Below are 16,343 nucleotides of genomic sequence, written 5' to 3'. Positions count from 1 at the left end.
AAGATGGGAGAGGATACAACTTGTCCATAGCCCTTCCTACTCTTAGACTAGACTGGCAAATCCCATTCTCTGGATAGCAATTAAAGGAGCATAGGATGAATGGAAACATTTTCGTTGGTGGATGCATTCTGGCAAGGATGGTGCCAGGTGTATCCACCTGGTACCGTACTGGTGCTAGGTGGATCCTCTGGAGCCTCGATACCCAACTCTGCTAGGACATGGGGGATGAGAGGATCAAGTTCATCCCTCTGAAACAGGCGTAAGACCCTAGGGTCATCCCCTTCCATGTGCATGTGAGAAGTCAGATCATCTTGGTCCTAAGTCCGGCCCGAGAGTACCCTGAGGAGAAGGATCCAGATTTGGGGGGGGGCCACCCTGACTCGGGAGGATCCCTGAGGAGATGCAGTGGACCCCTGAGGAACTGCAGCAGACTGCAGAGGATCTGTCAATCTAATCTCCTTAGGAGGAGGGGGGCCTGAAGATGCATCCTGGCACTGTTCCAAACTGGCTAAATAAACATTGTGCAAAAGAAAAAAGGCTGGGGGGTGGAGGTCCCGAGTGAGGAATGGCAGGAAGGTCCCCTGGCATTGCCCCCTGGCCCGGGGGGGTTAACTGGAGTTAAAACCAGTGGGGAAGGAGAAAAACCACCGTCTGAATCCTCATTTGGCTGCCTAGGAGCGCCCGGCTCTGAAAACAAAATGGCCGCCGTTCCCGCACTAGACGGGATCGGGGCTGGCCCCCTCCAGTGAGCAGTTGCGTCTGGGGGGCGCAAAGCTGAAAGTCCAGCCAGCCTCGAGGGACCCTCCCTGCTGGGGAGGCAACCCGAACAAATGCCTTCGCGGGAAAGCCGTGTCCCGGGCTCTCCGCAGGCAGCACATCGCGCTGAGCGCGGCATGGGGGAAGGGAAAGTCTGGTAATAAATTAGAAACACCCCCGGAGCCTGGCAGGAGTGGGTAAGAGAACCTCCGCCTAGAAAACAACGACTTGACTTTTTTTTTTTTTTTTCACAAAAAGCAGAGGAATGTCACCTCTCTGCTAGCGCTGCCCCGAGGAAGGTGGTGTCTCAGGGCAGCATGCCGTCATGAGGGGGGAGAGGTTGGACCACCAACATTCACCCCTGAAGTCAGAGAAGCCGGAGAAGGAAAAAGTACAAAAACTTACCAAGTCTACTCTGAAAAATGCCAGGTAATACTGCTACCAGTTCTGCCTGCAAGTTTGGAAGTGACTGAGAAGCCATTTTTTTCTTTTTTTTTTTTAAACTTGATCCATCCAGACAGTGAAAGAATTTAAGAAGGAATGAGAGAGAGAAATCTAAACTTCTATCCCACTGTAGCTGAAATGGGGAACCGCATGTTCTGCAACCTTCATCTGCTGGAGTCAGAGAAATACTGAAGAGACGCAGAGGGTGCTCCAGGCTATAAGAGAGCATTCCTTCAAGCTTTTCTCTGACTCCATCTGCTGGAAGGGAGAGACAACCCACTGTCTGGACTGATCTGGGTACGTACAGGGTACAGGTACCTCTCTGCCCAGCCTGCACCAGCCTCCTTCCCACACTGGAGCCAGAGTGAAGTTTTGGCTTGGGAGAAACAGGATACTTTACAAAAACAGCCCACCAGAGATACAGGAAGGAGAGACACAGGCATATTGGGATGAGTGCAAATTACAGAGGCACCTGTGCACGTTCTCAAAGCGTATGAGGCAAAGCGCCTTCTGTGAGGCTAGGCCTACTTTAAGCACAGATCTGACAGCATGTGGTTATTAAACACAAGAGGAGGCCCAAACTTGCAGAGGGGAGGGATCAAACACCTCAGGTATAAATTATGCACAGGTAATACCGTTTTCAGTGGAAAAGAAGCTGTAGAACAAGAAGCCAGGATAGGCTGGAAGGGGGAAGACTGAGAAGAAACATTAGGACATTTATCTGAGTAAAGGGTGGTGGGATGCATGGAACGGCCTTCTCAGTGGAAGCCACAACGGCAACGGAATTTGAGCAAGCCCAGGAGAAACACAGGGGAGCCCCGGTTGCCAAGAACTTGAGGGGAAAGGCAGAGATCAGTAAGGAGGGGGGTGGGGGCCTTAACGGCACTGCAGAAGAAATGAAACTGGGCACACCAGACTGGCCATACGGTCCTCATCTGTCGTCCTGATCAAGGGATCAGTGTTTCTGTTAATTGCATTAATGCACGTTAAAGAGTCTCTGATTACTGCAATAGTACCATCTGCCTCTGTTCTTCGGCTGGAGAGAGAGAGCACAATCTATGGAGTCCCATTTATTTATAATGATTTTGGGGGTCACAGCTTATTCTTAACTTGATTTCATATGCAGAAGTTGGGAAGGGGGCGTGAGGATTCATTTTGTTTGGCTCTGCCTTCCAGTTCCATCAGAACCAGCCTGTAACTGGGCTATCGGGCTCTTATTTGCAGTTACCTGAAGGATGGGGAACGGCTTCCTCAATTTTTTATTTTTTAATCTCTCTCACACACTTCTCCATCTAACCCACCCGTGGCAGCACCAGTCCTGGGCTGGGAGTGTGGGCGTGACCACAGACCGCAACTCCCTTTGGATCAATGGTTCCCCAAAAAGAGACAAAGAGCATGGGTGCTGCCTTCCTACGGATCTCTGCTCCAACCTTGCGACAAACGGCAGCGGTCAGGATGGAGCTGCCAAGCCCTGACCCGTCCCTCTTTCTGCAATACCCCATGCAGAAGAGCAGGGCCTGTCATTACACACTGGATGACAGCTCCTGCTTTGGGTGACTGGAGGGGTTGCGGTACCAGTACAACATTTCTGAAAGTTTTCGCACCTCAAAATTCAATGTTTTTGAAGAAAGCTGCAGGGTGCCTGACTCCCTTCGGTCTCCTCTCCTGCTTCAGCCCCTCCCCTCATGTACAGCCTGCAGGGAGCCTTCCTCTTCTGTTGCTCTCCCCACTCCCCTTTCTCCTGTCCTGAAGTGAAGTTGGAGTGCACCAAGATCCCTCAAAGACATCTTAAATCCTTATCATACCAAAGATGAGCTTGATATAAATCCTGGATGATATCTGTTTAGAAGAATTTCATCTTTTTACAAAGATTCCTGCACCTGCAGATGTGGCCAATCATACACCATTTACAAAGAGCTGGATGTGGTTTTGGAAGTCTGCAACTGCTGGCGCCTCACAGCTGGCAGAGAGCATTCATTTCCATTCAAAGAAGCTTGATGACTGGCATTACTGCTGACAAGACCCAGTTTGTGCCAATTCAACCTCTTTTTGTACTTATTACCATGTATCTAGTACATGTGAAAATATCTTTCTGTGTAATTAACAGCATGGCAAAATGCTGATGCTCAGGGCGTTTTTAGCACATATAGGCTCATATACTTAGAAAGTAAGAAGAGTTGCTTACAGGTGTTCTCAGAGGACAGCAGGATGTTAGTCCTCACACATGGGTGACATCAGATGGAGCCTGATGCGGAAAACTTACGTCAAAGTTTCTAGAAAGTTTGACTAGGCACACTGAGCATGCCCAGCATGCCCTATACCATGCATCCACGCGGGGTTCCTCTTCAGTCTCATAACATAGAATCATGATAAAATAATAAGAGAAACCCAACTTCGTGGGGTGGCGGGTGGGTTTTGTGAGGACTAACATCCTGCTACCCTCTGAGAATACCTGTTACAAGTAAGCAACTCTGCTTTCTCAGAGGACAAGCAGGATGGTAGTCCTCACACATGGGCAAATCCCTAGCTACAGACTACTCCCCAACACAAAAGGGGGCCAACAGACACCCAACTAGATGCCAACAGGTACAACAGAACTGTTAGTAACAGAGGGATGAGACAGCCTGAACCCAAACAATGGGCCCTAGGTTGGGAGACTTGGGTTCAACACCTCAAACAAGTCCTGGAGGACGGACTGGCCGAACCTTCTGTCAAGTCAGCCATTCCTATCCAGATAGTAACATGATGCGACTGTGTACAGAGAACTCTACATCGCAGCTTTGCAGATCTCCCCTACAGGAATTGCTCGCAAGTGAGCCACCAATGCTCTGACAGAATTAGCCTTGACATGACCCCCAAGATGCAATTCTGCCTGGGTATAACAGAAGGAGATGCAATCTGCTAGCCAATTGTATATTGTCTGTTTGGCTACGGCAACGCCCAACCTATTCCTATCAAAAAGGAACAAAAAGTTGAGCAGACTGTCTATGGGCTTCTGTCCGCTCCATATATAAGACTAAGGCTCACTTGCATTCCAAATTGTACAGTGCTCGTTCACCTAGGCACGAATGGGGTCTGGGAAAGAAAATTGGCAGGATGATTGACTGGTTAAAATGGAAATCCATCACCACCTTAGGAAGGGACCACCATGTCCTGATAAAACTTAGTGTAAGGTGGATAAGTCAACTAAGGCCTGGAGCCCACTGACCCTGCCACCAAACATATGATCTTCCAGGTCAGGTACTTCAGGTCACAGGTGCACAGCAGCTGAAAAGGAGCTTTTATCGGCTGAGCTAAAACCACGTTGAGGGCCCAAGACAGCTGGAGGACTTAGGGGAGGCTTCAATTGAAGCAGGCCCCAAATGAAATGAACAATTATAGGCTGTACAGAGACATGTGTACCATCTACATCATGGTGGTATGCGCCAGTTGCACTAAGATGAACTCTGACAGTGTTGGTTTTTAAGCCGGCCTCCGAAAGGTGTAGAAGGAAATCAAGCATTTTTGTCGGACGGGAGAAAGGATATAGGCCCTTTTGTCACACCACACGGAAAACCTCCTCCACTTTAGTCCATAGGACTTTCTAGTGGAAGGTTTTCTAGAAGCCACCAAGACCAGAGACACATCCTCAGAAAGATCAAGCGGCTGCAGGATTAACCTCTCAACATCCAGGCTGTGAGTGACAGGGCCTGGTGTTTGGGATGCCACAGCCTGCCTTGATCTTGCATGATGAGATCTGGAGAAGTCCCCAGACTGTTCAGTTTCCAGAATGACAACTCCCGCAGGAGTGGAAACCAGACCTGTCTCAGTCAATGAGAGGCTAAGAGGATCATAATCCCTTTGTCCTCACGAAGCTTCAAGAGAGTTTTTGCATATAGAATACCCTTGCTCCAATGAAGGGCCAGGGCATCTGAAGCTGATTTGCTGTCTGACCTGGATAGGAAGAAGAACAAAGGGACCTTCCTGAGGCAGAGGGACATGAAAAGATCTATGTCCGGGTTCCACCAGTTGTGGAATATCCAATTTGCTACTTCCAGGTCCAAGGACTACTCGTGGGGTTTGAAGGCTCGACTCAGGCTGTACGCCACATTTTCCGTCTTGGCTAGGTACATGACCCTGAGCACCATCCCGTGAGACAAGGCCCTTGACCAGATTTGGACCGCTTCCTGACACAGGAGTACGATCCCGTACCTCCTTGCTTGTTGACATTCCACATGGCTACTTGATTGTCTGTCTGGATCAGGACAACTTTGTTGGACAGCCGATCTCTGAAAGCCCACTGTGTGTACCTGATCGCCCGGAGATCCAGAAAGTTGATCTGACAAGAACGTTCCTGAGCAGATCACAGGCCCTGGGTGCAGAGCCCATCTACATGAGCTCTCCATCCCAGGGTAGATGCATCCGTGGTTAGCACAATTTGAGTAGGGAGACTCCAAAAGGATATCCCTTGTACCAGATTGTAAAGTACCTGCCACCAGGACAAGAAGTCCTTGAGAGATGGGGTAACTCAGATGCAATTCTGGAGGCTCTGCGCCACTGTGACCTCAGGGTCCCTTGGGCTCTGCACATGTGCATGCCAAGGGTGTGACATGGATGGTCGCAGCCATGTGACTCAACAGCCTCAAAATGTGCTAGGCTGATACCAGCTGGCTCTGTTGAACTTCTGCCACAATGGTCACCAAGGCAACAGTCCTCTGGCACAGCAGAAATATCTTGGCCTGAGCTGTGTCAAGAATTGCTCTGATGAAGTCCAATTGAGGTGTCGGACTGAGATGGGACTTTGGGTAGTTGAGAACAAACTCTAGCGGCTCCAACACCTGAATGGTCAAGTGCATGGACCTGGTGTGTCTTGCCTGAGACATGCGCTTGAACAGCCAATTGTCCAGATACGGGAAAACATACACTCCCAGTCTGTGGAGGTGCGCCACCACATGGCCAGGCAGTTTGTGAAGACCCGTGGGGCGAACGTGAACCCGAACGGCAACACCCAGTACTGGAAGTGCCGTTTTCCCCACCACAAATTAGAGATACTTCCTGTCCAGAGGTGCAGGCACAGATGGAACTGGATGGAGGGACTATAGGCCTCAGTGTCTCAACAGGCCTTGGCGGAACTTCCTCCTCCGAGGAACCAGCAATGACCACCATATCAGTAGGGGGAGACCTCCGTCCCCTCCTCGGAGGAACCAGCGATGACCACCATATCAGTAGGGGGAGGCCTCAGTGTCTCACACCAGGCACTGGTGCCATCCCAGGAACCAGCTGGGTCGGTAACGCACCAATAAGCATACTGAGCTTCTCCAGAAGCTGTACAAGGATGGGCAGCACCGGCTCCATGCAGTCGGTGCCACAGGACCAAAGCCCTGCAGCACTCACTCCGCCGCCAACTGGACTCGACACTCCAGCTCCTCCTCAAACATTGCCGATGCCAACACCGACTGGGAGGAATGAGGGGTGGCCAGATCTTCCCCAGACCCACGAAGGGAATCCATGACTGGCACCAGGACCAGTGGAGACAATCGCAGAGCCTGGGCACTCCTCACCATGGGGTCGCTTCGGGGCATTGCGGAAAAAGCCAGTGCATTGCCTAGGACCAGTGCCAATGCTTCTTAGGCTTCCCTAGATGCGCGGCCCGGTCCTTCCCCGGTGTACAGGTCGAGGATGATGAACCCAGTTGTCCTTGGCTCAGAGATTGACAACGTTTTGTCTCCAGCATCCCTATCCACCAGCGATATCGATGGAACCAACAGTCCCACTGATGTCTACGGTGAGGTGTCCATCAGTGTGGCTCAGAGATCCTTTGATGCTGATGGCTTGCACTTCTTTGACCCAAAGAGGAGATCCATCTTGTTGAATCGAAGCAGATGTCCCTTCAGTGTCATCTGAGTGCACAAGCAGCAACCCCGGACGTCAAACGATGCCCCTATGCAGAAGATGCATACTTCATGATGATCAGTGACAGACATGATCCTTGGGCATCAACAAAAACTAAATGTGGCCATGACGGGGTGAAACAAAAGAGTAGGACAGAACAATAGCGGTGGGTGTCGATGGCTGGCGGGCACTCAGGCACCGCCACCATGGTGGGAACAGACCATGAAAAGAAACGTACTCGAAACGCCAAAAACCCTGACTGGGGACACTATGGGGAGGCACCGAGAGGGACCTGGTGACGGACCAAAGAAAAGGATCGCAAAAATTGTGAAAAACGAAGTTTTCCATAAGGCAAAAAGGCAAGTTTTTAAGAGATCAATCAAACCTAGGGGCTCCACGGGAAAAAAAAAAAAAAAAGACTGAAGAGGGACCCCCACATGGACGCGTGGTATAGGGCATGCTCAGTGTGCCTAGCCAAAGTTTCTAGAAATTGTGACATAAGTTTTCTGCATGGGCTCCATCTGATGATGTCACCCATGTGCAAGGACTAACATCCTGCTTGTCCTCGGAGAAAATGACATTTCACAGTTCAAAATTTGTAACTACCGTAGTATGTCTTAACTCAAATTGTGATCTTTCTACTTGGTACATTTTTTGTTCATAGTTTAAATAAAAATGTGACTTTCAATAAAAAAAAAAAAAGACTTCTTTACATAGTCAAAGTATGAATCTTTATGCAAATTCAATGCAAAATTATAAACATTTGCTACAGAATCTTGAAAAATCCGCTGCAGTAAACTAAATACACTGAATAAAAATGTGAAAAACCCTGCTCTGAATCCTGGCATGCATGCCACCCCAAGTCTGGCCACCAGGTGCCATTGTTGTGCAATGAACAATGCCCCCTCCCTGGAGCTGTGAACACTGCCTCCGCAGAATCCCCAGCCTACCTCGGGAAGCAGAAAGTGCATTCAGAAATCTAATCCAGGCCTGCCATTTAGCAGTGAGCCAGCAGGCCTGACTGGAGTTAGATTTTTTTTTCCTTTCCTGCTCTTTTTGAAATGTTGGTTTTATTAATAGGACAAGTCTATATTTCATTAGCTATAGCTAAAACCACAGGAAGGGCTCACACCTGCTGCAATCATGCAATATACAAAACCTTAATTTTAAGAACAATCAGGCCGATACAGCCAAGCCGCACATTTTACTTTCAGAAATTAGCGCCTACCCAAAGGTAGGCATTAATTTCTGCCGGCACCAGGAAAGTGCACAGAAAAGCAGTAAAAACTGCTTTTCTGTACACCCTCCGACTTAATATCATGGCGATATTAAGTCGGAGGTCCCAAAAGTAAAAAATAATTTTTAATTTAAAAAAAAAATTTTTAATTGGCCCGCGGCTCGAAAACCGGACCTCAATTTTGCCGGCGTCCGGTTTCCGAACCTGTGGCTGTCAGCGGGTTTGAGAACAGACGCCGGCAAAATTGAGCGTCGGCTGTCAAACCCGCTGACAGCCGCCGCTCCTGTCAAAAAAAGAGGCGCTAGTGTCCCTAGCGTCTCTTTTTATCACGGGCCCTCATTTGAATACTAAATCGCTCGCCCGTTCTCCCACGACTTTTACTATATCGGCCCAAATGTGGGTGCAGGGACTGTCTTTAAAAAGCAGTGGTTCTACATTTTAACTGCATATTTTCTGGACACAAGAGATGCACATTACCTCACCGTTTGCCCGTCTTGCTCCGGGGCAGAGTGGATTGGAGGGATCATAGCGTGGGATATCCTCTTCGGGGGGTTTCTCCAGCTGGCCCTGCCAGGGCCGCTTCATCCGGTGCGCCGATACCAGCACCCACTCGTCCCGCAGTGGGTTATAGCGGATGTGCTGGTGTTCTACACATGGAAAGAGCCATCTCACGTTAATAGGCCTACAAGTCGTCGTGCTATCTCACTGACTTGCAAGTAGCCCAAAACCTATTCATACAGGTAGCTTTTCAAATACCAGCCAGCCCTGTAAAAGACCTAACATCAACTGGATTTCCTACTAGTGGCTAGCAAAAAATGAGAAGTTACTACTTACCTGATCATTTCCTTTTCCTTAAGGTAGGTAGATTGAGTCAAGACCAATGGGTTATGCACCTCTATCAGCAGTTGGAGATGGAGCAAATTGACATCACAGAATATATACTCCTGGAGTGACATCAGCCTGCTAATATTCTCTTCAAAAGCCAATTGTGGACTAAACAATTAAAAACAGACAACCATTTCTGTACTCAACCAACAAGAAACACTGAACTGAGGCAAGAATGTATGAACACTAATCTAGGGACTGGATAAACAATTACCTGTAATCCCCTGGACACGTAGTCACACAGGAGGACTATAACACAATCAACTGGCAGCCAAGGGTGAGAAGCTGAATCCATCTATCTACCTTAATGAAAAGGAAATCATCAGGTAAAGGGTAATTTCTCATCTCCTAGCATGTAGATAGATGGATTCAGGACCAGTGGGATGTACCCAAGCTACTCCCGAATAGGGTGGGAAGCTGCCGGTGGTCCAGTCAAAACTGCAAGTGCAAAGGCTGCATCCTCCCGGGCCTGCATATCCAGACGATAATACCTGGAAAAGGTTAGAAAACAGGATCACATCACAGTTCGTCAAATGTCAATGGGAGACAACATTCTAATCTCCGCCCATGACACTGCCTGAGCCCTAGTGGAATGAGCCCTAACCTGAGAAGGCAACAGCTTTTCAGCAGCCACATACATGGCCATGACTAGTTCCCTTAAATCAGCAAGCTACTGTAGCCCACAAAGCTGGCTCACCCTGTTTCCCTCCACCATGAAGGACAACAGGCGATCCGTCTTTTGGAAAGGGTTGGAAACCTCCAGATATCTCACGATTTGTCTCTTGACATCCAAGGGACACAACAGGTGGTATTATTTGTTATAATGTAAGCCGCCCACGTGGCGACAGTTTTATTTCACTGTACACCGGTGTGATATGTATTTTATACAGGAACGTCGGTTTATAAAAACTAAAAATAAATAAATAAATAAATCTCTTTCCTTATCCAAAGACAGCAAGGAAATGGACTGATTCAAGTGAAAATCTGAGACCACTTTAGGCAAGAAGAAAGGAACAGTATGTAGCTGTATCACTCCTGGAGTCACTCGAAGGAACGGCTCCGGGCAAGACAAGGCCTGCAGCTCGGAAATTCGACACGCAGAACACATTGCCACCAGAAACACTGTTTCAAGGTCAGTAACTGCAATGAAAGGCTACGCAGCAGTTGAAACGTAGGTCCAGCCAAGAAATCAAACACCAGATTAAGATTCCACAAAGAAACCAGTAACGAGGACAAAGATGTTTTATTCCCCCCTCAAGAAATGAGACGATAAGGATTCACCATTCACCTGGCCCCTGAAACAGGCAAGCGCCGCTACATGTACCTTCAAGGAATTAAGAGCCAACCCTTAATTCAACCAATCCTGCAAAAATTCCAAAATGAGTGGGATCTTAACTGAACAAGGAAGCACTTATAGATCTTCACACCAAGCCTCAAACACTCACCAAACCCACACATGGGCTAAGGAAGTGGAGAATTTTCACACTCATAGCAAGGTGGCAATCACCACAGTAGAATATCCTTGCTTCAACAAATGAGCTCTCTCAAGGGCCATACTATAAGAAAAAACAGAGTCTGATCTTCATGAAGGACAGGTCCCTGCTGCAACAGATTCCTGTGCACCGGAAGACGGGAGTCTACCAGGAGTCTTCACAGATCTGCATACCATCGTCTCCTGGGCCAATCCACGGCCACCAGAAGCACCATCACCCTGTGGACTTCGACCCTCCGAACTATTCTGCCCAACATGGGCCATGGGGGCAAGGCATACAGCAGTTTGTCCTCCAGCCAGACTTGCATGACAGCAGCGATACCCAAGTCTTTGGATCTCTCCTGTGACTGAAGAATCGAGGGACCTTCACATTGCAAGAAGTCGCCAGCAGGTCTAGGAATGGAAGGCCCCAATCCACTATCAGCTGAAATGCCTCATCCAACAATATCCGTTCTCCTGGGTCCAGACTCTTTCTACTGAGAAAGTCTGCTCTTACGTTGTCTTTTCCTGCAATGTGCGAGGCCAAAATCTCCTGAAGATGCATTTCTGCCCACTCCATAAGTTGGTCTATCTCCTGTGACACTTGCTGGCACTTGGTTCCTCCCTGCCGATTGATGTAAGCCACAGTTGTTGTGTTGTCTGACATTACTCAGACCACTTGACCCCGCAGCCTGCCAATGAACTGCAAGCATGCCAACCAGATCGCCCGGGCTTCCAGCAGATTGATGTTCCAGAGACTCCTCTGTATTCCATCACCCTTGCGCTGTTAGTTCCTGACAGTGAACTCCCCAACCCTGGAGGTTACCAACCAGTCTAGCAATGACAGGGAAACTCCCTTTCTCAGATGATCTGCTTGCAACCACCACTGGAAGTGAGAGCAGACTTCCATTAGCAGGTGGAGCCAAAACGAATTGTCCTGAGACTGCAGGTTCCAACAAGACAGCAGGGAGCACTGAAGAGGACACATATGTGCCCCTGCCCATGGCACCACTTCAAGGGTTGCCGCCAAACAGAGTACCTGTAGGTACTCCGGCGGCAACTGTACGCCCGACATGTACGCCCGACGTGTGATAGGACCACACTGTCGGGCGTACAGTGTTCACCAAAAGACACCTGTGACATCAACTTCTGAATACGAGCTTCTGGTGGGAAAACTTTGCCCTGCTTCATGTCAAGCCAAACACCCAGATATTCCAACGACTGAGATGGCTGAAGACTGCTCTTGGCTAGGTTCCCCACCCAACTGAGCTCCTTAACAGGTTGATCGCCTTGCGGGTCACCAGGTTGCTCTCTTCCAGAGACTTGGCCTGAATCAACCAGTCGTCCAAATACAGGTGAACTAGGATCCCATCCTCTCTCAGCTCCGCCACCAGTAACACCATAACCTTGGAAAACGTTCTGGGAGCAGTGGCCAGACCAAAAGGCAGTACCCGAAACTTATGGCACTCCAGCACCGTGAAATGTGGAAAACATTGGTACTCCAATCAGATGGGAATATGGAGGTATGTCTCAGACAATTCCAAGGAGGTCAGAAATTCACCCGACTGCACGGCCATTATCACTGAGCACAATGTTTCCATATAAAAATGAGTCTCCTGCAAATAAGAGTTGACCCCTTTGAGATCCAGGATGAAATCTGGGATGAAAGGAGCCCTCCTACTCAGGCACAACAAAATAAATGGAAGATTGACCAATATTTTGAGACATGGGTACCGGAACCACAGCCTTCAGAGGAGTCTGGACAGGATACACTCCACCACCTGCTTCTTCTGCGGAGAGTGGCAGGGAGAACCATGAAAACATCCCAAGGAACACTGCGAAACTCCAGCACATATCCTTCTTGTATCAACTCTAGGACCTATTGATCCAATGTGAGCTTGACCCATCTCTGATAAAGAAAGAGAGGCGCCCCCCTATCTCCTGTTCCCAGGGGTGGGTCGGCAAAACTTCATTGGGAGGCTCGGGAGGTTCCTCTACCCGAGCCCACGCCTCACTTGGGCTGTTTAGGACGAAAGGACTGAGACCTGCCAAAAGGCCGAGTCCTCTGAAAGGTCGTCCGTCTGTAGGGACGAAACCACTTGGAACCCCTGAGACGACCCCCTCATACCAAAGGGGCACGGCAGCTGAGGCAACCAAGGAACCAGAGATTCGCCCCACTTACTAGCCATCTTCCCCAACTCGCTCCCAAACAGGAGCGAGCCTTTAAAAGGCAGTTTCGTAAAATTAACTTTGGAGGTTGCATCGGCCATCCAATTTCTCTGGCCGCTATTTTTGAAGCCACTCCTCTGGCAGAGGTGCAGATCAAATCGCAGCCCGCATCTGCTAAAAGGGTGGCAACAGGTTCCATAAGTGCCTGGGAATGCACACCAGCGTTATCAACCTCCTGAGAGAGAAGCAAACAAAGGCGAGCCACCAGGAAACAATAGGAAGCTATTTGCAATGACATTGCCACTGCTTCAAATGCTTGCTTAAGGATGGCCTCAATCCTCTTATCAATCTCATCCTTCAAGGCTGCTCTTCCCTCCACAGGGATAGTCGTCCTTTTAGAGATGGCACAGACAAGCGCATCCATGTTCAGAAAACGGAAACGCTCTCTCACTCCCAGATCCAGGGGGTACAGGCCTTCGAAGGGCCAACCCCTTTAAAATTTGCCTCTGGGGCGTCCCACTTAAGATCAATCAATTCCTGAATGGCCTCCATAACAGGGAAAAAAAACCAAGGCTTTACGCAAAGAAACCAAAATGGCATTTTTCTTTAGTTCAGACATGGAATCTGCCCAGAGGACTCCCAGCATCTTTAGCGTCTGGGAAATCAGGGCCGGCAGTTCATCTCTATGAAAGAACCACAATATAGTCTCATACGGTTCCAGTCACGGAGGAATTGCCCCATCCTCCAGAGAGTCAGAATCTGCCTAATCAGACCCATCCTTTTTCCTGTCGGAAACACCTGCAGCTCAAGTTGTACTTCGACGCTTAAACTTAGTACCGGAAGAGGGAGAGGCCGCCGGCTGAGGCTCTGACCTGACAGGGCTGAGGACTGCGCCTGAAGAAAAGATTGCAGTCCTTGAAAAAAATTCTACCCAAGAAAAGGCAGAAGGATCCATGCCAAAACCAGGAAGCACTTGTGCGGCCCCACTGAGCTGCCGTCCCCTGCTGAGGAACCAGTCAAGGGAGTCCCAAGGTCTGGCGTTCCTCCTGACACGTCCTTAATCAGGCCATCATCAGCCTAGAAGAAACTAGGCTTGGTAAAATCAGAGGAAGATAATTCTCCCCGCGTCTCTAAGCAGCGCTGGCACAAATTAAAGGGCACTCTAGGCTAAGATACCCGAAATTGACAGGCAGCGAGGAGGGGGGAAAGGAGCTTAGGTTTCTTAGCCACTAGCACCATTAGTCCATCAGTATGCTTACCAGGCAACTGAAGATTTACATCCAGCCAAGTTCCCACTAAAAAAAAAAAAAAAAAGATTTAGGTGCACATAGTCTATGCGCACAAAACTTATGCACACTGTCACCGCGCCAAACTTGGGCGCACAACCAAAATGTGCCAGAATGTGCGCACAGGCAGCATGCCCAAGGAAACTAGGTGCACGCTTCGGACACACAGCTGGACGCACTTGCACACGCCTACAGTCTCGTAGAGGGCAGACGAACGCGCAGAAAAAAAGCGTGTGACAACATCGCTGCGGCCTACCACCACACGGCACACAGAAACAAGCCTAACAGCGGGGTCTAGCCCACCTGGGTTGCTCAACCCGCCAGGCTGCCCAGTACCCCTAAGCCGCACAGGAGTGAGAATGAACGTTGGAATGGCTCGCCGAGCACGGAGACCGGAAGAAGTCCTACAACAACCCCTCGGACTTTTTTTTTTTTTTTTTTTTAAACTTACCTGAGCTCATCCTTCCAGGCCGAATAGAGACACAGTCTCCGGCTGCGAGGGGAGAGGGCATATACTGTCGCTACCACGCTCGGCTTCCTGCACCCACTGCCTTTCAGCTGCTTAATTCAGCTAAGCCCACGCAGTCCAAATAACCAGCTACCGGACCAAGGCACTCATCTGAGGGATCACGGAAATCACCTCAGGAATTCTCAACTCGGGGGAGGGACCATTAGGTATCTCCGCAGGGGTAGGGCAACTCAAATATCCAATTAATTCTCCTCTAAATTTTGAAGCAATCCCCAGTAGGGAGATGCATGTCCACCATCTGCTGGAGATTGTGAATACTGGCAGGCTGATGTCACTGCAGGAGTAAATATACTGTGACGTCAGTTGTCTCCGTCTGCTGGTAGATGTGCATAATCCACTAGTCCTGAAACCATCTATCTACATGCTAGGAAAGTGAACGTTGAGGGCATTTTGCCAATCAAAGCGGTTAGCTGGCTGAGGTCAGCAGCCAGCCGTTCTCCAGCGTGATGCATCATTTCTAACTCTGAAATCCCCAAGGAGGATACTTGGCTGGCAATGGACCCAAAAGTGGCAGTCATTCCTATTATTATTCATTCAACTTATAAACTGCGTTTGCAAACAGAGCTCAACAGGGTGTACAGCAGGTCATAACATTTTTTAACATAAAACTCCTAGAAGAACTAAGCCCGATTCAGTGTGTATATATATATATATATATATATATATATAAATATATATATATATATATATATATATATATTGTTCAATATGTCAAAAGCAGATGGAACAAGCAGTAGCACTCTTGATTAAATAATCATTTACCCGATACACTAACATGAATTACTCTCGGGGGACAGCATACTCAAGATGAGTAATAAGGGGAAAACACTGTAAATAAAAGTGCTCCCAGGGTGTTCTACCATCTGTTGAACCAACCTAAGAACCATTCAGAGACTATGCTCTACCCAAGACCTTGTCTGCCCACAAAGGTCCTGTCGTCAGATGTGCCCCTGACTTGGAAGCTCAGCCCTCAGCAATGGAAAAAAAGGCGCTCATAACAGAACACCTCTGAAGAAATGACCCCCGTGGTGCTCTGCTACTTCATGGCACATAAGGGCAGGAAGGCCCATCCAGTCTACCAGACTCACTTCCTTTTGCACTGCCACAGACCTCCACTGATCTCCGGTTTTTCCTTCCCTTCTTTGCAACTAGGATCCTCTGTGCTTATCCCAGGATTTCCTGAATTCTTTTGGGGCATTTGCCTCATACCTCCCCCACTGTAAGGCTCTTCCATGTATCCACCATCCTTTCTGAGAAGAAATATTTTCTAATGTTACTTATGAGTCTACCCTTCTTTGACTTCATATCCTGCCCCCTTGTTCTAGAATTTCCCTTCTGCTGAAAAAGAAAAGTTACATTCTTGAGCTTTTTTTTTTTTTTTTTTAACCGCACTGTAGCATTTGATTGTGGCTACATCTCCCTCTTTCAGTACAGACTCTATATCTTTCTGATAGCCCTTCTCTGAACTGCCTCCACTCTAGATAACATCCAACTGAATGGGACATAATATTCCAGATGCGATCACCTCTCATGAGCTGTAGAGGCAATACCTCCTTTTTTTATTGCTGGTTATATGCACTCTTCCAGCTCTGCTTCCTCCTTGTTACACCATTTCACTACTGTGGGGAAATTTGGAGTAATTTCTTTGGTTTCTAGTGGCACAAGCTGATCTGGATGGGGAAGACTGGGGATTTA

The 16,343-nt window shown here is 48.6% G+C and overlaps 1 protein-coding gene across 1 annotated transcript in view; it reads right to left on the bottom strand.

Annotated features, from left to right (window-relative positions):
• Positions 1 to 16,343, bottom strand: part of GALT (galactose-1-phosphate uridylyltransferase) — a 70,030-nt gene that overhangs the window by 46,512 nt on the left and 7,175 nt on the right. The window contains exon 2 of the mRNA XM_029581446.1: positions 8,786 to 8,955. Coding sequence (XP_029437306.1) covers positions 8,786 to 8,955 — 170 coding nt within the window. The remainder of the gene's footprint in view (positions 1 to 8,785; positions 8,956 to 16,343) is intronic.

The sequence above is a fragment of the Rhinatrema bivittatum genome, chromosome 1 (assembly GCF_901001135.1).
Source record: "Rhinatrema bivittatum chromosome 1, aRhiBiv1.1, whole genome shotgun sequence".
Classification (NCBI taxonomy): Eukaryota; Metazoa; Chordata; class Amphibia; order Gymnophiona; family Rhinatrematidae; genus Rhinatrema; species Rhinatrema bivittatum.
The sequence above is the reverse complement of the archived record's forward strand: the minus strand, read 5'-3'. Positions and strand labels throughout refer to the sequence as shown.